At 39.3% G+C, this 25184-nt stretch overlaps 1 protein-coding gene across 17 annotated transcripts in view; it reads right to left on the minus strand.

Moving 5' to 3' along the window:
- NFIB (nuclear factor I B) overlaps positions 1–25184 on the minus strand; it is a 281568-nt gene that overhangs the window by 58262 nt on the left and 198122 nt on the right. For all 17 annotated transcript variants that reach the window (XM_069776487.1, XM_069776483.1, XM_069776475.1 and 14 more), the window contains exons 3-6: positions 17309–17362; positions 6989–7057; positions 4776–4896; positions 2840–2958 (exon numbers count right to left, since the gene is read on the minus strand). In XM_069776487.1, the coding sequence (XP_069632588.1) occupies positions 2840–2958; positions 4776–4896; positions 6989–7057; positions 17309–17362 (363 nt within the window). The remainder of the gene's footprint in view (positions 1–2839; positions 2959–4775; positions 4897–6988; positions 7058–17308; positions 17363–25184) is intronic.

The raw sequence follows: 25184 nt of genomic DNA on the forward strand, positions 1-25184 counted from the left end.
AATAATGCTGTATCTTAGTATCAACCCTATTTCTGACTTTGTTTCCCTTAGAAAAGTTAAAATTGCATCAGAGTGGAAGAGAAGCTACTTACCCATAAACATGATACCTCTGCATATTCTCATTTGTGGGTACTGTGGAATGATTCACATTTCTGGTGCTGATGACCTTTGGAGACTGCCTGGAAAAGCAGTGCCTGTTGGGACTGCATGAGCATCCCCTGGTGACACTGGATGAACACAAATGTGATCCCAAATGGCTTCTCTTTATTCTCATTTATGCCTAACCTCATATGACACACAAATCTCCATGGGAGAGAGGGAAGTAGTACCAGTGAGCTGTCTGGCATAGAAACCACCTCCAAACTTTTATTTCTATTATCTTTGTGCTTGCAGGCATGAGGAAACAGAATATATGTTTTCACAAGTATCATATCCTGGTGAGACCTCTGTGTCCAAAAGAAGCTTTACACAGATACGTGCTAGTATGAAGATAATATCAAGCATCTAACAAACTAGTAGCAGAACAAATATGCCAGGAGCTGCCACATACCCCTTCCCAGTGAGGCCAGGTACCAAGGACAGGCATTGAGGTCACTACATTAGAGTGTTTCCGCAGCAGCAGGATAAGCTCAGACAGTGAATGGAGCCAAACAAAAATGGTTAGGGGCAAAAGGCTTACGCTTCCCCCAGTATAATGGTTTTCAGACTGGACAGTGGTATATCTGACCCTCTGCAGGAATAGAAGAACATCTTAAGGACAGAAAAAACAAAGTCCCTCATAGTGTCTCAAAGACAACCCCTCTGCCCAGGGATCTGGTGAAATTTCGCCAGGCCAAGCAGTGCTGGAGAACAGGATATTCAGGGAGGAATGTAAACTCCAGGAGGCAAAAATAAAATACACTGATTCAAGTCTATCTATCTCTTTTATTCTCTCTTTCTCATATTTTGGAGTTCTCTGGTTTATGAAATGTATAGAGAGAGTTAGAGGCTGACTCATTCCAGAAGTCTAGCTAACCAATGGCACAGAAATTAAGTCAAGGTTCATTGTAAATCTACTCAAGCAATCTGAACAATAACATTGTTCACTACTGATAAATGTGACATGAAGAAGGCTGGCAAAACTGAACAAATCCAGTGCTCACAGAGCACAGTTCTTTGCAAGCAGAATGATTCAGAAGCTAAAAAGCAATTGAGATAGTTGGGAACTACAGAGATCATCTGTGAAAGGCTCTGTCAGCCGGACTTGGGCTCAGCTGTCCATGTGGCACTGCATTTCTCAGAAGCTCCCACAGCTCACTCAGCAGCACAGAAGGACTTCATTTCACAAGTGGGGATATGCGGAGACCACTTCAGAGAGGAACAATGGGCTGTTTTCCCCACAACCGCAAAAATAATTTATTTAAAAAGCACAAAAATTAGTTCATACAATCCTGTCATTTATGAAAAATTGTAACAAAGTGTCATGGCAAACAGGTAAACAGGTAACAGTCACAGAGGAAAATATTTTGCACAAGGGGGAAGATTGTGGCTGGCGGAACTGCTGTTTTGCTGTTCTTAAGTTTGGTTATGCAAAGCCATGAGCAAGATTTTTTTTTATTTTTAATTCAACAGTGAATGCTGCAAACAACCTAAAACAAGAAAATATCAGAGCCTGCATGAGAAACAAAAAGTACACAAGAAACGACAAAGAAAAAGACTAGTAAACATTGTGTGAAAGGAACAGCCTAATGATGAGAACACAGATCAGAGGGTAGGCAGACACAGATTAAAAGGAGACCAACTATAACGAAAATGTGAAAATAAAAGGCACCTAAATTAAATACCAATCACATGCTACCTTGCACACAGAGATGAAAGAGAAAACGTAGCAAGCAAAAAAAAAAAAAGAAAGAAAGAAAAAAAGAAGCCTAAAACAATATAAAAATTAGGTAAGCCAAAGGACTGGTTGGTTACTGAAGAACTGAGAACAACAATGAGCAGTGGACGGGGAAAAGGAGGGCAAACATTGCAAGACCAGCAAAGGCAGCAACGGCATGTCTTCTTCTCTATTTCACTTTTACATACTGTGCTGTAGATTTCACAGACTCTCCAAATAGCTGCAGCACCTCAGCCACATGATCCATTAACCAACACTGTTCAAATACATGCGAGTTTTAACACATTTTCACATCACAAAGGTGAGCGAAGAGACTACACTGGCATCAAGGTTTATAAAGCATCAAGATAACATGAGGGAAAGTTATGACAATTAATTTTACTGTTTTGACAGCCATAACTTTCTTCTCCACACAAACATGTTGCTTGCTTCTGATAACCCAAAACACAACACTTACCAATACCCTTTAGCATATGGACGTAGTCCCACAGAGCTATGTGTGGGCTTTTCAGAAAAGAGCATATTGAACATATTCTGACTCACATAGTATCGACTAAACACACATACAGGAGTCTGTCACAGTAAAACAAAAACTGAGTAAACTAGTGTTCACTCAACCATAGTATGGAGATGTGGGGTTTTTTACCTGAAACCATTATACACAAAACCCTGCTGCGATGATCACAGCATACACAATATCAAGTACCTCACTTGCCACACATCTTTTCAAACAATAGATAAGGCAGTCACCAGATGGAATAATTATTATGTGGTTGTTTATACCATATCCTGTTGACTGTTGGTTTTAACTACATTTACAAAACCAGCAAATACACATGCCAGAGAGAAAAATAATGATTCTTCTAAAAAGCAGCCATTTTATTGCAGTAATGGAAAGGCTAACGCAGAGATTTATTGTATATCTGAATATACTTTGAGGTAAAATGGTCATGTGTTACTCACCTTGCTCTCTTTCATGCCATGTCCGACTCCCCGCAGCTGGTGAATTTGGAGAAGGATAAAAGTCTCCTGTTGGGCTTGGCTCCATATTTTCATCTATGGAGATAGTTTTGGGTCTTTTGCTGTTGAAGTAACGTAAGATTTGGCAGTGAATATGATATGCAGCTAGTAGTGGTGTATAAACCATTTGGATTTCAACAAATATTTCAATAGAAAGTAATTCAGGCATACAAAGCACAAATAAGTGGATATTAGAGCTTACATTAACTTACATAGACAAAGTTATTTAATAATATGTAATGCAGGTATGTGCTTGCATTTTTCACATGATTTAATATTTCAGAGATGGCATGAATAGGTAATATATAAAAGTCTACCAGCATTTGGCTGAACTATCAAGAAACCAGTTCCTGTAAACTACCAAAGAAAGGTTGTGTCATGAGAGTGTTAAACACTATGCAGAAACCATGAAAGCAAAACAAAGCACTGGAAAAGTATTACTAATAAAGTCAAGATAAACCAGGAACCTTTCTGAATGTGTTAATAAGGAAAAAAATGTAGTTTACTGTATTTCACCAGGTCAAAATCCTAAGCTTTTCAAAGAGGTCTAACCTGAAACAAAGACCTTTCATTTTAGCCTAGTTTAATTAAAAACAACAAAAGCCCCATATTTCAAGTCACACTACATAAAATGAGGCAACACTTCAATGCAGTGGAGCGAAGTCAAGTTTCTTTATAACAATATATACTGAAGCTGTTATGCTGACTGCCAAAGAAAACCCGGATGAAGGTTTTAATGGTGGTGGTGGTATTATTTTATTATTAAATTATCATCATCATCATTTTTTAGACAACACTGTGACAATTAATCTATCCATTTCTAAAATGTGCTAGGTGAACTGCCAAGCTGACAATACAATGGAACGAAATAGGGGAGTATGAACAAAATAACTCAGAAACACCAGGTGCTGGTGGAAGAGCACCCCAGCCCCCCCGACAGTCCTGTTAAATCCTGTCCTACTGTGCTGACACTTCGTGACTCCCTAGGGTGCAGAAACATGGGGCAATGAGAGATCCTACAGTGCTTATGATTTCATGGTACATCAGACAGTTTCAGAAAACCAAGGGACCTCAGAGGTGGGACAGACAGTACACTCTCTGGGAGTCAAAAGGAGGGCACAGCAGATTCTCCACCTCTGTGGGCCCACCAGCTGCTCCTGAGGGAGGGAATTAGGTCTTTGTAAGAGTTGGGAGAAGGGAGCATGTCGAGCAAGGAAGAAGTGGGTCCCTCAGATCAAACTGCCTGTAGCAGGCACATGGAGACGCTTGAGAAAATTAGAGAGCCTGTGACCACCTCACATGCTCCTCCTTGTTCCCACCATGCTATGAAATGCCCCTTGTAAGGGTGAGGCAGGAAACACACTTTCATGAGCTGGGGTGATGCTACAGATAAAGACACCTTGTCTTTATATACCTGTCCTAAAGCCTTTTCCACAGGAAACAGTATCTGTCCCAACACATCTTTCAAGACAGAGGTCCAACAGGGAGCCCTCAGAGACAGCCTTTGTGCCTGCATTTACCCAGTGGCACTGAGCCCTGACAGCAGGTTCCCAGCTGCTAGACCTTCCTGCAACTCAGCAGCAGTTCCAGGATGCATAGCTGTTCTCTTGGCAGATGATTTAGTGAGCACTTTAAACCTTGATAAAAGTTATTATCATCTTCAATACCAACAGAAATGACAGGCAATAATGACACCACGTCAAATTACAAGATTTGTAACATGTATATCTGTACATAGATTATGGTAATATATGTAAGTAGCCTACCTCACAAAATCAGAGGAAATTCATAAAATAGTTGGCTGTTGACTGTTTTTGTGAATTGCTTGTCCTACACTATTAAACCTAATTTCACATTAGCACTTATTTCGAGTTTTTACCTGCTTGGTGGAGAGGACAAGGACCTCTGTAGATTTACACCCGAATTCATATCATGATAATATGGCTGGCTCGGAAGCTCTCCAATTGGGAAGTTCACTCCAGTTCCCTGGGTTATGGGTGCTGAAAAAAACATCATCATAACGAGTCAATGATAATCTTCTATCTTTTTAGCCATCTTTTCATTTTTAACACTGGGAAAAACATCAAGATGTTACTACATGTATCTAATTTTCTGCCTCTTGCAGAAACCAAGTACAGACAAGTTCTATCAATGTTTATGTATCTAAAAAAGTGAATTATCTTCCCCAGTCCCTAGAAATCCCTTAGCAGTTATGTAGAAATAATGTATTTGTTGTATAACAGATAACCTGGAATCAATATGAAAAAGGTAACACAAACCTCGGCACAAAGTCAAAACTTCTGTTGAAGGACTTCTATAATGAATGAGGCAGGGTTTATAAGGACAGCCAACATTATTTATTAAAGAACTGAAATAACTGGAAAGAACAAACTTGCGGGCAAACAAACTCTTTTTCCCGTAATGTTAACTCTTTTGTATTAATAATAGCCTTCTGTGCTGACTGCATGTTTTGCTGCCTCCTTTTTCTTTCACCCAGTGCCACAGGTACTGCTTTGCATATGTACACCTACACACAAACACACACACTCAGTGTTATCTTCACCTCCTTACAGAGTCTGTGTACCGTACATCTTGGCATTTCAAGAATAAATTATATGTTATATATTGTGGTGTATTTACCTTTGTTCACTCTCTTTCTGTTGTGCATTTTAACTACCTTTGGCACTTAAAAGAATAATTGCATGTTGTGTAATGTATCTGAAGGTTTGTATTTTTCCTGACAGTTAAAGTACAACTCTGTTGCGGCTTGAGGTTAAACAAATGCATGGTAAGAAATCCCACAGAAACCACATTCTTTAAAGCTTATTATTAGAAGTATATTGTGTATAGCAGCTGCAGAAAGTACGATTTCATAACATAACTACAATATTGATTCTTTTTTAAACTGAATGGCCCAATAATTTAAAATGTATTTAACCACCTGACAACTAAAAGAAAGCTATATTTCACACATCCTCAGCCTCCTAAAACAGCAAAACCATATCTTCAGCAAGCACAAAAAAGAATATGTCTTAACACTGCAGGATGGCAATGCTCCGTATTTTGCTGAAGGACTTAATATAATTTTAATTGTTGAATATTAATTTCTGACCACAGCAAATGAAATGACACATACATCTTAAGCCTCACTAAGTTAATTAAATTCCTCAAGCATCCTGACCTGGCATGAATTAACTCCTATGCAAAATTTGGACAGACAGTTTTGGTAACTTGTGCCTCACTGGTTTTGTCCTCACCTCATCAGAAAAGAGATTTTCCTGGATTTTTTGTTCACTTCCTAATGAAGTCTTAAGAGAAATACTTTAACAGTATTAATACTAAAGGGAGAAAAGAAGCATTCAGAAAGCAATGTCAGAAGAAAATATGCACTGGTTTTATGTCATACTATTATAGCAAATTCTTAGATGTCAACAAAACAGATCTTATATATTCATTTGGGGTTTTCTTTCGGCAATAAAAGCTTCACCTATCCTTTATCATTTATATTTTATGTTACTTTTTTTTTTTTTGCATGTTCCTGTGCATAACATTTCTGATGCCAAAACAAGACAATTTAATTAGAAATTCAGTAACAGCCAGTTCTATGAGTAAAAGAAACACAAGCATATAATACATTAAGTATACATTAAGTATAATATCTTTTATATCCATGCTGTGATTTTTCTTTTAAGAGCTACAAATTAAAAAAAAAACTAGAAGAATAGTCAGATGGTTTAGCAAAACCCAAGGATGTGTAGGACAACCTTAAAAAGCTGCAAGTCTAACAAATAGATGGTTTTGTTACATATGGTAATTTTATTGATATATCAGTCCATTAAGTTGTGCAAAGGGACACATAACAAATTGTTTCAATCTTTAAATATTGAAGAGACAAAAGAAGACTTCTGTCTGTTTTATTGCAAACACATGCAGGATGAATTGTAATACTGTGGTCAAAGATATCAAAATTGTGCACGGTTACAGGCATTTACTATGCATCTTACATCTTGGGGAGAAAAAAAAACTCACGAAAAAAACCTTCACTTGATTATAGCAGGCTTTGGAAATGAGTAAACGCAAATGATAACTTACTTCTGGACACCCTCACAAGTTCTGACACGTTGAACACTCCAGATTTTACGAAACTGTCCTCAAGGTACACTGAAAAAGATCACAATACCATAATCAATACAACCAGAAGTTTAATAAATAACTATAGGTAAGTTTATACATCAGCTAACAACAGTATCAACAGAGTCCCAGATCTATAATACACAGACCAAAGTACATCAAAAGCTGATCACAGGATCTAGTGATGGCTGAAATTCAGACAGAGGTGCAAAAAATCTTGAGGAGTTGTGAGAAAGCAATTTTTTAATACATGTATGAAAACTAACAAGCAATACACTGAGTTCCTAGCTAACCATCCAGAAAATGTCTAAAAACTAGTTCCTTTTGTTAGTATCTTCAATTTTTAAGTCAGTATTGAACTAAGAACTGTATCAGCTGGACTAAGCAATTTCACCATATCCTGTCCTTGCACACATTTCTACTAAATAGATTTTTGCTTAATTCTTACCCTGCTGATAGTGACTTTACACTACCACCTCCATTACCAAATCATCACCTCTGAACCTGATGAGGGTTTTACTATTACTTCCAGTAGAAGCAGGAACTGGGCAAAATAGCTGAGCTATTCAGTGGTTTTTTTATACACATGCTGAATTATATATCTAGAAACCCATGTTTAAGAAACCATATGTTATTGTTTTGGCTTATGTTTACTTGTTCTAAGATAAATGTGTTTGATATGCTTTCTCTGCTGTGAAATTCAGGCACAACTTGGAGTACTGCAGTGAAACAACAGCTGATAATCAAGACTCATCTCAGTCATGTAACTAGATAACCTTATAAAAAGGAAGCTGAGAAACCCAGGTTTCTGTGGAAGTCTCATATCAATAATCACTGCATAAACTGAGTCGACTGAATTTGAGATTACATGACATCAAAGCCCTTAAACATAGGAACGCCAACCATTCACCAACAGAAATATTTAGATCTATACTTGGTGCACATTGCTGCTCCAACAGTATTACTTTTTTATTCACTTTCACGTGAGATGATGTGAGATGTGCACTAAGAATTTCTTACTGTGTTTTCTCTAATCTCTTTTCTGAATTATCACAGCTTTTTTCTTTGGAAATACACTGTCAATTTTCTGTTCCGAATGTTTGAATGAGTAAATGCACTCTAAATGTCTTAACTAACAAAACAAACAAATAAAAAATGCACCTACTGGAATATTTACTGATTTGGAAAACAGTGGTTCAGTACTATTCTCTTTAGATTTCCTTTGGCAATTACTGCTTTCATCTTCAAGTAATTTCAGAAAACACTGCCACTGTAATCAGAAAAGTGACTGTAAAATCAGTACACGTCACTTAAGAGATCTGTCCTTGGTATATCTGGAGAAATCTCTACTTACTTTTCAGGGTGAAACAAGGAAGGCAGAGGCAAAAAGTGCGGTTTTTCACTGCTTACTGGCAGTCTTACTAGGCACACAGAGCCACCTCACCCAGCACCCCTGATATTATTTACCAGTGCAGGTATAAACAATGCACCTGACAGCTCAAGCTGAAAGAATGTGAATGCATCCAACTCAGTACTTTTCCTGACATCTCTGTTACACCTATAAGCAAATGTCAGTGTTCCCCAGCTGAAAAACCATCCCAGGAGCAAGTGCAGTGGGCGTGCAGAGCACCGTAGGTCTGTGGGATCATCCTGAATGAAGTTACGCCAATGCTATCATCTTATTATCTTCCAGTCAACATCACTTCATACTGTATACCTGCATGCCACCTCATACGATACCCCTGCATGTCTTTATTTCCATTAGCTCTGTAGGTCTCCCTCTCTTTTTTCTTCACTTCCTTTCACATTCCTCTCCCTCTCATTTTCAACAGCTTCTCTCCATATCCATTACTTTTTCCTCTCTTATCTTTCACCAGGATGTTGCAGGCCTCTCAGCAACCTTATTCATCTTCACTTCCTAAGAAATAAGAGCCTTTCTCTTTCATCATCTGCATTCTCTTGCACCTTTTCTCCATGTTTTTTGTGTGGATGAAAACATGACACAGCCAGCTCTGGAGCTGGTAATGAGACAAGACTGAACTTCTTTGCTGCTTATCCAAATACCACTACTTTGAAGCACAACTTCTCTCATTCAAGTTAGGCTAACTTGAGAGGAGCTTTACCCAAGTGTAGATTAGTCAAGCTATCGTTACAGTGAGAACAAGCCCCAAGGCTCATATTAAAAAAAGAAAATGCCCATGTAGCATTTTATATGTAAGAACACAGATGTATACATGTGTATGCGTACACACACACAGAGACACACAGACACATGTGTTTAATCTTCAGCCTTCTCTCATGAATTCTTCATTTTTCTCACTGTCAATACTGAGAACACCCACATAACATAAAGAGCAATACAGTGTGTTTCCCTCCTTGTGATAATGAAATAGGAGCAAGGAAAAAATTCTGCCACTGAGTGGTACCACTATTTATCAGGCCCTCACAGAAGGATGTGTTGTTGACTGATGGATCACTGTCTTCAACCCAGGTTTCACCCTGCCTTGGACGGTCCAAAAATAATGACACCCAAATATATATGCAAATGCTCTGCCTGGCACTAGGAAAGAGAGGGAAACTGCAGCTATTGTCCATCTCAATTAGCTTAAAAAACAGCTTGATTTTTTTCTCTGTGTAATGTGACAAAATATTATTAAAAAATTCATGCAACAATAAACAGTCTATGTCACAGGCACTGAGCAACTTCATCCTGAGCCTCATGTTCTAACAGGGAAGGTGGATTCCAGTGGTGCCTCCGAGGGCAGAAAAATAAACACAGTATGTTCAGTTCCAGCACCAGTGGACTTCAACAGTTTTAACTGGTTAGGAAGACAATCCATGGTGAGTATGTTACAGAACTGTTTTTGGCTCCCAGCTGTGCAATAGGAAAATGTTCTGTGCTATTAAACTGCTGTAATTTGTTGCAGAAACATGCACTCTACATATGATAAAGGACAAACAGCAAGACTGAATGCAGCAGGACAACAGTTTAGGACATTTTGACTTTATAGTGTGAGATGCTGCCTTTTACCTTGTGAAGTTGATCTCCCTACTGAATAAGAGTTAATATTCATATTCACATTATTACATTGCATGCAAGAAAAAAGTACATGGTGATACTCTGTATGGTGTAGGTCTTAACTTTATTTTTGACTAAGCATTCTCTAATGCACTGCTTGCATTAACATGTTATAGAGCCTTAAACTAGCATTCTTCGTGTATGTTTCTGATCTGTTCAGTACAGAAACTACCACACTTGATAACAGGCTATTGTTATATTCTTCATAGAGGATTTACTGTATCTTTTGATAGTCATGATAACACTTTGCTGTCTTTGTTGTTCAAACCTAACATAAGCACTGAGTATTGTCATTTACTAAAACTCATCTTGAAATGCACTTCACTAATAGTCATTATTGTTAAAAATCTGAGTTCTACAAAAATAAGATTTCTGCCAAAACTACCATAGTGCAATTCTGTATAAACAGTTGGTAACTTCCAAAACCCATAAATAATAGTGGATTTTTTTCTGTATTTCCTTTTAGGTTTTGTACAGGGCGAGTATAAAATCTGTCTTCTCTCCTTACGTTTTGTACAGAAAACTCATTTCAGAAAAATACATTTTCCAGGCAATACTACAACAACCAGACCAGTGCCATCAAGGATGAAAGATAAACAGATTGAGCCAAGCAGCAGTTCTGATCAAGCTCCCCTCATATAGTCAGTAAAAAGGAGAAAGCTTCAGTAATGCCTCCAACTGCTGTAGAAGTCATTCTGTCCTAGTCCTTATACATCTTCCACTCTATTCCTGTGCTATGCCTTCAAGGCCTGAGCTACAAGTATAGCTTTTAACCACACCAACATTTAAAATGGGGAGAAAAAATGTTGTTTAAACCTACTGAAAAATATTTTCAGTTTGCACTAACACGTACTGTAAAGGGCTTGTTCTCACATTACTTAAAAGCTTACCAGCGACGTCTGGCTTTACAAATCTTTAACCAGCCTTTTTTATGTCTTCTGATTTAATTGTACTTTTATGAATAGAAGGTCTGTTTACATTCTGCTGCATATTGACTAATGCCAAAACTTAAAATTGCTTCCTGGTATCACTAAACATCTAGTTTTTTCACTGATGCAGCCTTGATTTTGAACAACTTATAAAACAGGAGTAAGGATCCAATCAGTGCAGGAAACAATTTGTATTACTGTACTTTTATTTCTGGATCTTTAAAAAGAGGAATTATACAGCAGAAGATAGACCTACTAGCAGTGACACAGGTTCAACATCAGGAGCTACTGTGAGAAGAAGGGCTGGGAGCTTCAGCCTGGTATACAAAATACTTGCAGAGAGCTGTAGCTTGACTTCAAGTTATGCAATGTAATGTTCTGGATGTTGCTACAGGTTTGCTTGACTTCTGAAACTGCTACAGTTAAAGACTAAATAATTACATTGTACAGATTCTTTCCTGTGAGTCTTTGAAAACTGACTTTTTAAGGATCAGCTCTTGCTACTGTCTGCAATATCTAACTTCTACAGGAAGCTCTTTAATTGCAGCAGGAATCCTAGTGGCATACAGCTACTATTCACAGTCAGAACTGGTAGTGAAAAATTAGTCTCACACTGTTCACAGTAAGTTAATGTAGTCAGCAGACTTGCAGTTTGTTTTCTTATTGCATGCATTTTGAAGCCAGTGTCTTAAAAACAGTACCAGAAACGGGTACTGAAGTAATCCTAAGTCAGTAGACAGTAGTAGTTGCCCACAACAAATTTCAAACCAGCATGCAAGGCCAAAAACTATTGCTCGTGGAAAAAGGGGCTGTACAATCTGTGCTGGTTTCTGATTGTTGAGATAGCACAGCTTTGCACTGCCCTCAGAATGCCCCACCTGGCTCAGGGCTGAAAGGCTAACGAGGAAGAAGAGTATCACCTCTCAATCACCGGCATTACTAATTCATAGAGCATTTGGGAAAGGGAGAACTCCACAGAAAATCAAGCCCTGACCAAACCCAACCCTGTTTTATTTTAAGATCACTATCTGAGATGGCACAGCTGCAGGCATACGGGAAACAGCAAGTGTTTCAGAATATCCACTCCCATGCTGAAAAAGCGAGGTGAATGTATGTTTAAATACAATTCTTTCTGAATCCCCAAACTGCTACTATGGCATCATTGCTTCCACAAGAAAAGCTGCTTACAATGACGACGCCAGCTAATATCTCTTCTATTCCTATTAATTAGGGGGCTAATTCCCTATCCACAAGAGGGTAACTTGCAATACAGTAAAATAATGAAACCATCTGTGTTCTGAGTCATTCAAGACTCAAACACATTTGCTTATTGCATTTCCAAAAGAGAGCAAAGGTTGAGACCATGTTAGTCTTCAGAGGTTATTTCTGAGACTATACATTCTAAAACTTAAAACTGAAATACTTCTATCTAAAACAGTCATATACAGGCAACTTTATTACACATTTCTTAGGGCTTGATCCAAAAAGAATGTTCTCCCTATGGCTGCTAGCCCATATGAAAGCACAAAAATGCCCTTAGGGCTCTACAGCTGCAAGAGAGATTTGCATATTGAGAGACAGGTGAGGCTGGTTGCAAGCTTTTTGGCAACATCTTCTTTAATTAGGAAAAAGAAAAAAATGAATAGATGGTGATTTCACTCAGGTCTTCTTTGGAAATTGTTCCCAGAATAAAATTTCTGGTGAAAATAGAAGGGGAAAACCAATTCCAGAGCAGTGAGGCTGGGGCTGAGGATTCACATACCTATGCCTCATTCAGATTAAGGATCTTATCACTAGATGAATTCCCTGACAATATATCATGTGTTACTGTGGAGGAAAGAAGGGAAACAGTGGGGAGGAATGAAAGGCGGAGAGACAGTTTCTCAATATCTCTGTCTAAAAGTGTGTTACGTGTATAAATAATGTAATATTCATCAGCGCACAGGCTCAAACCTGAGTCATCTGCATTCCTCATTCAGCTCTGACTGATGTTATAGAGGTTGCAAAATTTATATGAAAACATTCCTTGGACCAGCTGAAGTGGAGTAAATTCTATCAGGAAAAAAAAGACTAGCAGGAGCCACTTGCTAGGAAACATAGCTCTAATAACCTCTGAAGTCAACTGCTTGGATAAAAGCAAAAATCTGAACATACTTGTCCTCCCTCACCAATGAGGTTCATAACTGTCTGTGTCAGGATGGTTAGGTTTCCTTTGTACCTTTTGAAAAATTATCTTTTGTATTCCCCAATGCTGGACAAGAATTGCTGTGAAATTTTGAAGGGACCTGTAGAAGAAGAGACTATTCTCCTCCCAGCTCCATCCAGAAGAAAAAATGTGAAGAACCAGTAGAAGCTGGTATCCACTCTTTCAGGTTTCCAGTTCTCTTGGTTCCTCAAATTGTATTCAGCTGTCTATCCTATCTTATTGTCATATCAAGATAACATTTTACTCTATCAGTATTGCTATTTCTTTCTCTTATTTTAGCAGCTTAAAAAGGCTATGTTCAAAGATTTGAGCAACATGACAACAACTGGACACAGCAGTGTTAACACTGGTGTATAAATAAATGAATTCTGCCAAGCAGCAACTTCACACCAATGGCAGGTAGCAAGTAACCTTATTAATGTCAAATATTCGTGGCCAGCAGGCAGTAAGTAAGGGAAAGAAAAATAAAGCAGAACAAAACACAGAAAATCCTCTACTAGAAGAACTGCCTAGTAAGGATTGTATCACTGGAGACCAAATTGTTATAGCTGGTGTCAATATCATTACCTTACTAGTAGTTCTAGGTGTTTTTCTCTTTTTACTCACCCTCATAATGTTCTTATGCCTAACAGATGAACTTACTGACAGATCACTCCCTCTGTCGTCAGTACATATCCTCCCACACCTTTACAGGTATTTCAAGACACACAAGTTAAGAAAGGCTCATTTTTTAGATTTTCTTAAGCTATATAAAAGACCTATGGCACTCGCAGGGAGCAAATAATACAGCATTACACTGAACTGCCACATTAGGTGTCCTTCAACAGCCTCTGTTCAGCAGATGCCCAGTAGAATAGTAAGAAGCAGGGCAGGCCTAAAGGACTTGGGGTTTGGGGGTTTTTTGACTGATAGTGTCCAAGGCTCTAAGTATTTTCAGTTTTAAAACTTATTAATCTAGGTGTGCCTCTATCTGTTTAGTCACCCTCGATGCATCCGTGGACAAGTCCATTTTCTCTTTGAAACCATGTAAACGTTTAATAGTTAGCACCATGCTAGCCTAACATAAACTTTTAGATTCCAGGAACTTAATGACTGATGCAGACAACAGCAGTGTTCAAACTCTTCTCTCAGTTTAGCTCAGTTCAGCTCAGCTCATCTATCTGTCTTGAACCTACTTAACAATCCCTGCGGAGAAGTGACCTTTACAACCCAGCTCTCAGAAAAGCAAGTTTCATTCTTTAGAAATATACCAGATGAAAGTTATTGAAAAATAAAACTTAGAGGAGGATATCGCTGGATCTTGCTAAAAAAGCTACATACCTCTTTCACCACAAGCTACATCATCTTAATACTGTATTATGCTATCAAAGGATTCAGTGTATTTTTAGGAACGCATTGTAAAGAATTCCAGCAAGTGCTCTTAATGTTCTTTTGTTTGGCAAGTGACATTACCCTCCCTCCATGGTTAGGACAGCAAATTACCAGACACCCTAAAGAATGCAACAGTCTAGCCAAACCTAGAAAAACCCACTTTTAACACCAGCAAGCTCGCCAACTACCACTCAGTTTCCAACCTCCTCTTCCTTGGCAATGTCTTTGTGAAGGTAGTGGCATCCAAAAGCTAACAGCACCTATCCCTGGCTCCCTGACATACAGGCATCAGACCAAAACATGATAGAAGAACAAACCCTCCTGGCACTGCCATTCCGCGTGCTCCTGGCCTGAGACCAAAAACAAACCTCAGAGTGGATATCCTCTGGGGCTCTGACAAAAGTGACTGCCTGGTTCTAATAAGACTCATGTGAAGTTTAATAAGAAAGAACAGGACAGCAGTCCTTTCCCCAGACAAGCTGAACATAGTGCAACTCCCTCAAATTCTCCTGCACAGCCTCAGAAGTCCTGGGAGTCTCACAAACCTCAACACTTTCTCCCTGCCAGTTTAACCCCAAGACAGTATCACACAGGGAAGCTGAATGATGCTAGAAGTTCATGTATCCTCAGATAGACAGATGATATTCAGTTATGCCTCTGTCTCTGCTTAAATGAAGGGTTTCAAGAGAAGCAAGGCACAGCTTCCATTTTCTGTCCCCACTTGGCAGCAGATAAAGGAATAATACTGCCAGCAGTGACTCCAAAGCATGAGAAAGGGTTATGCTCAAATTTCAAGCAGAAAGTTTCATGATGAAACCAGCAACAGATTTCTCTGCCCTCTCTCTCCCTCTACATGCTGGGACACTGGAGTTTGTCAAACATTGGGGCATCTGGTCTTGCCACACAGGGCTGCCAACGGAAAGTCTATACAGTTATCTGCTGCCGTCCAAGATTACTCCTTGCTGGAGTAGCCTGGGGTTGAGACTGAGGGTTGGTGAGCCTGGACTCACTAGAGGATGTGATCCTCACCAGTGAAATATGAACATCTGCCTTTCTACTCCAAATGCTAAATGGTACTTTAAAAACAGAATTTTAAAATGCTGAAGGTAAGCTTCCAGACCCTGCCTTCAGCTTCCCAAACCCAGAGGCTACAAAGGATCCTTCAAAATGATGAGGGCTAATGCATTTGGATTTTCTTGCACTCACAAACAGACATTCTGAAACAAAAATAAATGCCCTACAGCTAAATGCTTCAAGTTTTACAAAACTGTGATTATCTGTGAGGAAATTTTTCAGGCTTATTTTAGGTGTAAATTTGCTGGTTTGGGTTTTTAAACCACCATCCTACATAATATATGTCATGTATTTAATAGAGAAATAAAAGCCTGCTCATAACATCCCACACAGTTTGGAGAGAAACAGCATCGAAGTCTCCAGCCAAAAGTGATTTCAAGCTTGCATCATCCCTTGCAAAAAAAAAAAAAAAAAAAAAAAAAAAATCACTTGAAGAAGAGATTAGCATGTTATTTTACTTGTTCTGCCCTCAAATCTCCAAAAATTACCTGCCATCTTCCAGTGCATGTTTCGTGGTTTTATATTACAGGAATATGTTTTTTTGTATAATGATCTATGATGGCTCTCCCACTTTTCAGTACTCACATGAAACACACATGACATATTCCACCACAGGTAGAGAATACTTTGATCATATGCATAGTACAAAACTGTACAGTCAGAATGCGGGCTGTTTTCCCTGGTATTTGGACAGATCCAGAAAATATTCACATATATGTAACAGCCCAGCATCACACAATTACTTCTTGGTTGGACTGTGGTTCATTTTGCATTTAGAAAAAGAGCAAACTGAGTTAGTTGCAGCTTATTTCAGATAGACATTTCTTCTGAGAGCCAAAATGAGAAGATACAGCATGACAGTGGTGGCAGGCATCACCCCATGCTCATTAAGAAGTGACAGTATGTCTGTCACACTTGTTTGTCTTACCCCAATAAAATTCATAAAACAAAAAAGATTTAAAACACTTACTAGCACAGCCCAATTGATTAGAAGGATAACTCCATGAAAATACAAATAACCTTTGGTCAAAACAGTGTGGAATGGCAAAGTCTGGGTTTTATTTTCTCTTGAATTTTTATTTTTAGAGAATCCTTGAAAGGACACTGACATCTCTCAAACAAAAAATTCCAAATGTCACTAGCATGACCCATTAACAACATGTTCAAAAACTGGTCTGAGTTGATATTAAAAATATAAAAAATGAACATATTTGCATTTTATAATGCATGTATAAAATAAAAATAAAGAAGCTGGTAGCTCAGTTCAGTGACTTTAGAGGTAGGTCAATTGTGTTTTGTCTGAGATAAAAGAATAATTGTAGCATTTGAAGACTTTTCTAAAAGTAGAGTTATTTGGGATCCTCTGCCTATTCTCACTTACAAAATTCTAAAAACCATTAACTGAAAGAAAATTTCCTTATATTAAATGAATGTTGATGAAACTACAGTTGAGGCATTGCCAGTTTAAAAGAACTAAAATAATCACAGCTTGTCCTGATTACATGTACTTACCAGTGCAAAATAAGTTGCTGACCAATTATGCTCTCTTAACTCTACTCTTAACAGTAGTATCTTTGTTCTCAAACAATGTAAGATGCACATGTTCTGGAACTTATATTTACCTGGTGGATTCTTGGCAGGATCATTGTGGCTTGGACTTCCTGGTTGTCCAGAATCTATAAAGAAATGACAGAAATGTTTTACTAATTTGTTTTTTAACCTTTTAATACCCTTCTCCAGTATTAAACTAATACCTAACTTTGCTCTTTAAAGGTCATTTCCCTGACTTTCTTCATGAAGGCATTATTGAACAAACACACTACATGTAACACTTTTTATGCAGAAGCAGAAACATTGTGAAAGATTCAATGATCCTAATAAGAGGAACTCATAGATCACTGAATAAGGACAAGAGAGTCATTCAGGTAAATACTCAAGTTGTAAACACATCTACAAGGGTACCTTTTCATTCTCTTTCCCTCCGTTCCCCAAATATAATATTGCATAATCAGCAAAGCAGAGGTAGTTTCTTCTCAGGGAATGACCAGAAAGACACACTGGATCAGGCAACTAATGGCATTTTCAGTGATGAGTCCTGTTTCTTTACCCTTTCCTTAAAGCACAAAGGCCTATGCTGCTTCCACAAACTTGGGACTGCACTGAAGACACAGCTGTCCGTTTTAATACAATATAGGATTTGTATTCCTAGTCTGTGAGAATTGCTGTTGTGAAATGAAGATTACGTAACATAAAAACTAACAAAACCCAAACCCTGTAGGCTTCAAAGAGTGTTCTTTTCATGATACATGCACCAAATGAATCTGGAGGAGAATGCAATTTGATGTTAACACACGCAATAATAAATTATAACCTTATTCATAAAAGCAGTTGCTTCTGAAACTATCTACTTTTTGCTGTATTCCCACACCAATAATATAACAAAACCCTGCTCCACTGCAAGAGATTGTTACTAACAAAGACGTGACAGATGCTCTTGTATGCAAAAAGAATAAGAAATTAGATGAAGCACAACCAATTGTTCTGTATGTAGGTATCTAAAATGGAGCAGGTTTATAGTCTGAATAAAAATATCCATTTTTTTTAAATGTAGCAGTGCTTGTTAGTAGCATAGGATTGCCAAACAATTGCATCATAACACTACAAAAATTGCTACTGCCAAATCGACCCCAGTGGGAAGTCAGAGTTCTTGAATGTGTTGCTGCTTACAGGGTCCAAATTAAAGGAAAAAAAAATAGAAAAGGAGAAAAGTACATATCAACAAATACTTGTCCTTCAATTGTCATCACTGCTTCCTTAAGCCAATGTAGCCCTCAACCTAGAACAAAAGATTCCCTCCACCTGCTACAGGAAGTTCACTGAAATCTGTTACCACCTGTTACATGGCTTAGCAAACATGGCTTGACACACGTCTCTCAAGCAGTTTAACACAAGCTTGATTCTACAGAAGATATTATCTGAGATGGAAATCCATTTCACAGTTCAAGTTCTACTGAATTCATCAGAGACAGTTGTCACAGAAGACAAGCATCTGGGGATCTACCAGAGTACTGGAAAACCAAGGCATATGTGAAACCCAGCTCCAATGATATTAAAAACACAACTAAATTTTACAATACTGAATGAAATCACTCTTGTGCACAATAAAATACCCATTGGATAGCAAATTTCACATAAAATTTCCTCTATCTTCTTCAACCCTGGGTAAGAAGAATGAAGGGCAGGCCTCCCAGTCAGATTCTGCACATCACATGGTTTGGGCACTTGGGCACTCTTGAGAGTCCCACTGTACAGCACAATATGTAGCCATTCAGTATGCCTGTTTCTTTTCATCATAAGATACAGCATAGCCCTTTAAAAAATCAAATCAAGTTAATTTGAAAACTCAATCAGCTACAAGAAATGCCAAAAATCTGATGCTTCTCTACATATGAACTTTTATATGGACAAATGTCCTTTTTCCTATGTTGCAATGGGAAGGTTCGCCCTGCAGGGGGTGAACTTTAATATTCTTCTAAAAGGCATTCTCTGCTTCTGCAAACCATACATATTATTATTTAAATTAAGATTATCAAAGAGGATTAATTTTACACAGCAATGGTCAGAGTGTAAAACTACTGCAGACGTGTCACTAAATGAAGTGTCAATTTGGTAGCAGATGCACCTAACAAAGCTTGGACAGTGTAACTTGAGGAACACAGAGATTTGCATCTGGGTTAACGAGGCCTACCAGAAAATAGCCTTGAAGTTTTCTCCTGTTAAAATTCACTAAAAAGATGCACAAAGTGAAGAATATTTTTAGCTCTTGCACAGCAATTTGCTTTTACTCCTATTTCTCATTGTCAACATGGCCACTTTCTGGATGCAGGATTTAAAGATTGATGGCAGTTTAAACAATTCTTTTTCATATTATAGTAAGGTAAACTCAGCAAAGAATTTTCCAGTTATAGGGATAAGCAGCTGGCTAGTTATTATAATTTGCCAGTCAGTCTTAGCTTTGTTTTATGTTAACTACTTAACAATCATGATTTTTACAGCTTGATTCTCACACAGTGTTTTGAGAAGTAGATGCTACTAACATAGTCGCCAGCGGGGTCTCAATGATCTTGAGAAAGCAAAAAATTATTGTAAGATGAATATGAGAAGAACTTATTTAACCCTTCACTTAAAGCAGCTGAGAAAGCAAAGAACTGTATTCTGTATGAGAGTATCAACTGGTTTGGTTTTGGCTGGGATGGAGTTAATTTTCTTCATAGTAGCTAGTATGGGGCTGTTTTGGATTTGTGCTGAAAACAGGGTTGATAATGCTGAGATGTTTTCCTTACTGCTGAGCAGTGCTTACACAGAGTCAAGGCCTTTTCTGCTTCTCACCCCACCCCACCAGCGAGGAGGATGGGGTTGCACACGACGTTGGGAGGGGACACAGCTGGGACAGCTGATCCCAACTGACCAAAGGGATAGTCTATACCATATGACGTCATGCTCAGCATATAAAGTGTCAGAAGAATAAGGAACGGGGAGACATTAGGAGTGATGGCGTTTGTCTTCCCAAGTAACCATTATGTGTGATGGAGCCCTGCTTTCCTGGAGATGGCTGAACACCTGCCTGCTGATGAGAAGTGGTGAATGAATTCCTGGGTTTGCTTTGTTTACATGTGTGCATCTTTTGCTTTACCTATTAAACTGTCTTTATCTCAACTCACGAGTTTTTTCACTTTTACCCCTCCAATTCTCTTCCCCATCCCACCACGGGGCAGTGAGCAAGCAGCTGTGTGGTGCTTAGTTGCCAGCTGGGGTTAAACCATGACATCAACCTATGTAACTCTGCACTTAAAGCACACAGAAGCATCTCATTCTCAGGATGAAAGACAGAGACCTGAGATGGTCTGTGACAATCCAATTCTCTTACCAGTGTCAGTAATTGTAAAGCACTCTCCTGATCAGATTGCATGCAAATAGCCTTGCAAAGAACAAGAGAACCATGATCATTGTAGGAATAAATTATATGAATAACTTAATTTATAAGCAGAACATTGAATGAAAAGAGACATTGAAGCAATACTCTTCTACAAGAGGGAGCAAGAGGCATTTTTGGAAAGCCACAGAAACTAAGAAAGCAAAAGACATGTTAAGACACTTTAAATCTTTCTTTGTCCTCATCTGCACAAGATCATTAATTAACAGCATGAGGCTTGGGTTTAAAAACTTCAGGCTTTTCTTCCAGTGTGATGAAGAAAGACATAAACCAGACTCATTGTCTGTCTAGCTGGCTTTACATTCAATTTTCCCACCAAATAATTCTGTGCACATTAAAAAAAAAAACCAAAAAAACAACTTCCTAAGCTAGAAGATGTAAGCAAAGCTATACAGCTAGTAGCAAATAAAACCTCATCATGTAAATGTGATTAAACTGAAATTTTCAACATTGTCATTTAGGTAGCTCCCAACTGTAACTTCCCTTAGTTTATTTTTTTGGTTTTTTTGTTTGTTGTTGTTGTTTGTCTGTTTTTAAAACCTCCTTCTCAAATTTACTGTCAATGTGCTTTTCTTGAAAAAAATTCTTCCACACAGACCTCAGAACTACTTATCCTTATTTCCTACAGAGCAAAAGCTGACTCACACATACCATTTCCACAGAACGGCTTTCACATGCAGCTCACAACTATGGCGAGCATATCTTCTGCTCTGAATGCTGACTGCTCCAACAGTCAGCAGCTGATACCTTGGTAAGTTATTGCCCCATGGATGAACAGTTTATATGAGAATGGTTCAAGCCAGCCTTTACTCTTATCTGGTAGATATTCATGTAACCTTGATACACTTTATGTACACTTTATCATGATTCAGCATGGCTGCCACCAGGACATTCAAACTCTTTCTCTTAAATTACTTTTTCTTTTAGAAGACAGTAAGAAAGGATGTCAAGAAGCTGCTATATTTTATGCTGAATTGTTTCCTACGCTTTCATTTCTAGGGGTCAATCCTAATGAGTATCTGTCAGTGCAGGCGACTCTCGCTGCAGCCAGGGTTAAGTAAAGCTAACTGTTGGGGCCTGCTGCTGGTGAGAAAAAAAACATCCATTTCCACTGCCATGCACTAGGAGAGAGGTTCTGCCATGATACATCACTCTTGGCTTCATAAGGCAGAAGGAAAAAGAAAAGCTGATGGTTTGCCACCCAGTGAGGCACAAGATGCTCTCTCCCTTTGCACCACCTTGTCTTCAACAAGCAGCAGGAAGGACATACATCCCAGCAAAGCCAAGAAAGTCACACTGCTGTTCACCAACTTCCTGAGGGATTTTTAGTATTGCTCACCTCAGTAGTCTAATCTTTCACTTTTCAGCAGGTAAAGAGAGGATACTGTCTTTAAAAAGTAAGTTATGCTATACCTCTCTTATGCCCCATAATGTACAAGGAATTTTACTTTTAAGGCTTTCTGCATTAGCCATAGCATTGAAGGCCTGGAAAACAAATAGAGGCAGAATCTGTAAAAAGAAAAAATACTTTCTTGAGTCACATCTTAGAAATAAGCAGCTTCTCCACAGGTGTCATACTAATCAAATAAACCTCCTCAGTGGTTTCAATGAACACATTTCACTTTTCATTTGCCACAGGCTAGGAGACAGCCTTTGCACTCGGTTAATCTCAACTGACAGACACTGATTTAATCATTCACCAGTATGTAAATACACCCTTGTTCTTTGATAGTCCATGATTTGGGTATGGGGGACGATAAAGGACCAGAGAGATGTAGCATCATGTATGTATCAGTTTGATGCTGTTCGAGCCTTCACATTATCTATATGGCATCTGACTTGACAACTGGCAGAGTCACTACCATGAACAAGAATCACAACTACCTCCTAGACTGTCATCCTTCAAGATTACATTGCCACCTGACAACACAAACTTGAGGCAAATGGTTGTACCCTGAAAATCACAGGAACACAGGACACCCCAGTCTGGCAGGGAGCTGGGGAGGTCTCCAGTCCCAGCCCCCACCCAGGGAAGGCTCAGTCGTGGGATCAAACTTGGCTGCTCAGGGCTTTACAAAGTCAGGGCATGAAACCCCCTCAAGGATGGAGACAGCCCAACCTCCCTGGGCCCCAGCTCCACTGCTGGGCTGTCCGCATGGGGAAAAGACTTTCCAAATCAACTCTTCAACTTTCAAAGACTTTCAGAACAACGTCATGGTAGGAAAGCACCCATGGCAACAAAAAAGCAAGATATCTCCATCTCCTCCAAAACAAATAACGTGATCAGCAAAAATCCATAAAGCAAATAAATAAACAATTTCATCTGTGTACTTTAACTCATCACCATTAATTATTATTTTCCTAATTTTACTACACACTTACCTTCTACTACCTACATTATTTTACCTTGACAAAGCAACTGATTGGATTGATAAACTTCCCAAATACTTTTAACAATTTCATTTTGCAAAAGCAATGCCCTTCATTGTATACCATTTCCATATCTGATGACCCTGAATTATTGTACAATTTTATGAGCATTATTCACACCAACTCTAGTGACACAACAGTTTGTTTACGGTACAAACAAGCTGCAAGTGTTTTATTTTATTAAGTATCTGCTGAAATGATGCTATAAATATGGAAATGCCACCCTCATTTTCATAAGTTTGTTAACTTCAGGTGGGATTTATTTTTCATATTTTCATAGACCACTATATTTAATGGAAATATTTACCCTGAAAATTTTGGCTAACTGATTTCGTATGATGAAATGCCCACTACTTTCTTTGCTAGAGAACAAGTCTTATGAGGAGTGGCTGAGGTAACCGGGGTTGTTTAGTCTGGAGAAAAGGAAGCATGAGAAGAGGCCTTATAGCTTTCTATTACTACCTGAAAGGAGGTTGTAGTGAGGTGGGTGTCAGTCTCTTCTCCCAAGTAACAAGTGACAGGACAAAAGGGCATGGCCTCAAGTTGCACCAAGGGAGGTTTAGATTGGATATTAGGAAAAATTTCTTCACTGAAAGGGTTATCAAGCATTGGGACAGGCTCCTCAGGGAAGTGGCTGAGTCACCATCCCTGGAGGTATTTAAAAGATGCGTAGATGTGGCGCTTAGGGACATGGTTTAGTGGTAGACCTGGCAGTGTTAGGTTTACAGTTGGACACAACGATCTCATGGGTCTTTTCCAACCCAAATGATTCTATGATTCTATATCCCTGAAGATATATGGTATGAACCACAGTTCACACCAGGAGGAAGCAGCATCTCAAAAAACAAGTAGGGCTTCACCGTGAGAAAGACATGTTTGCAGGACAAAGCCTCACATCTTTTCCCAACAGCACATACTCTGTTAGCAATATGCGTTCCTGACATGCAGACTGAAACCCTCCACAACATAGAAGCAGTGACTTCTTTTAAAAATGTCATTCTGCTACCCTTATTCTTCAAGGAGTTCCTCTGTGTTCACAAAGACTGCTCTCTAGTACAATGATATTGCACTGGATAAGTATACGAGGCACTAGCCCTACAAGTTTTAATGTGCTTGGTATTCATACAGCTGGTGGTAAATGAGCAGTGTAGAGATCTGAAGTTAGACATTCAGATGCAGGTCATGGGGCAGTGGCATCACCTCTCAGACAACACTGTACTGCCAAACCCCGCTGGCCGTGCAAGGTGGGATTGCTTGTTGCTCACCTTGCAGAGGCTCTGTGGCATCCTCCAGTTTTCCGAAGACATATCATTAGCTTTGATCTGTTTTCAGACCTGGTTTCCACAAATTTAAGTAAGCGTACCCAAGAAATCTGTGGGCAAAGGCTCTTAGGCTGACACAGAAATAACAGTCCTGGTTGCTATTGATAGGAGGTGTATCCAAATCTCAAGAAGGCGTCAGTGCGAACTCCATTTTGGCAAGTAATCCCCACCGCTTTCTGCTCGCTTCATTAGTTTGCACCCAGGAGGCACGGAAGGGACCTCTTGGGAGACCAGAGCAGTGGCGGAAGCTACTCTGAAGGCTGGATGTGCTGTTCCTATGAGGGCAGGCTTCATCAGCACCCACGCGCCACACCAGGAGCCATGAGGCACCATAACCATGACCTTTGCTCTTTACCTTGAAAGGGTGCTGCCGTCTGACCTTCACCTACCTGAAAAAGGCAGCCGGGAACGGAGGTGACTGCCGGCCCCAGAAAGCTAAGGTATCTGCCCATGTTCCCACTGGGTCCAGCAGGTAACCCAGGTTTTAGCCCAAGCAGGCCTGTCATTTCACAAAAGCCTCCAGCGCTCAGGCATGGAGGTGCTTCCTCTGGGAGACAGCCCGCCCAGCAGGCAGAAGCTGAGCCCTGTTTCCATCTGGGTTTGAACCTGTTTGCTCTGGAGCGGGGGGACACGGCAAGAGCTCCTCGGTCATCAGCCGACCCCTTTCATCACGCTCCCCCGCGCCCTCCCACAACAGACAGGTTCGCCCGCCACCGGCCCGACTGGGAGAAACCCCGCGCCGTCCAGCCGAGA

This window comes from Haliaeetus albicilla, chromosome Z (genome assembly GCF_947461875.1).
Source record: "Haliaeetus albicilla chromosome Z, bHalAlb1.1, whole genome shotgun sequence".
In the NCBI taxonomy this organism is placed as follows: domain Eukaryota; kingdom Metazoa; phylum Chordata; class Aves; order Accipitriformes; family Accipitridae; genus Haliaeetus; species Haliaeetus albicilla.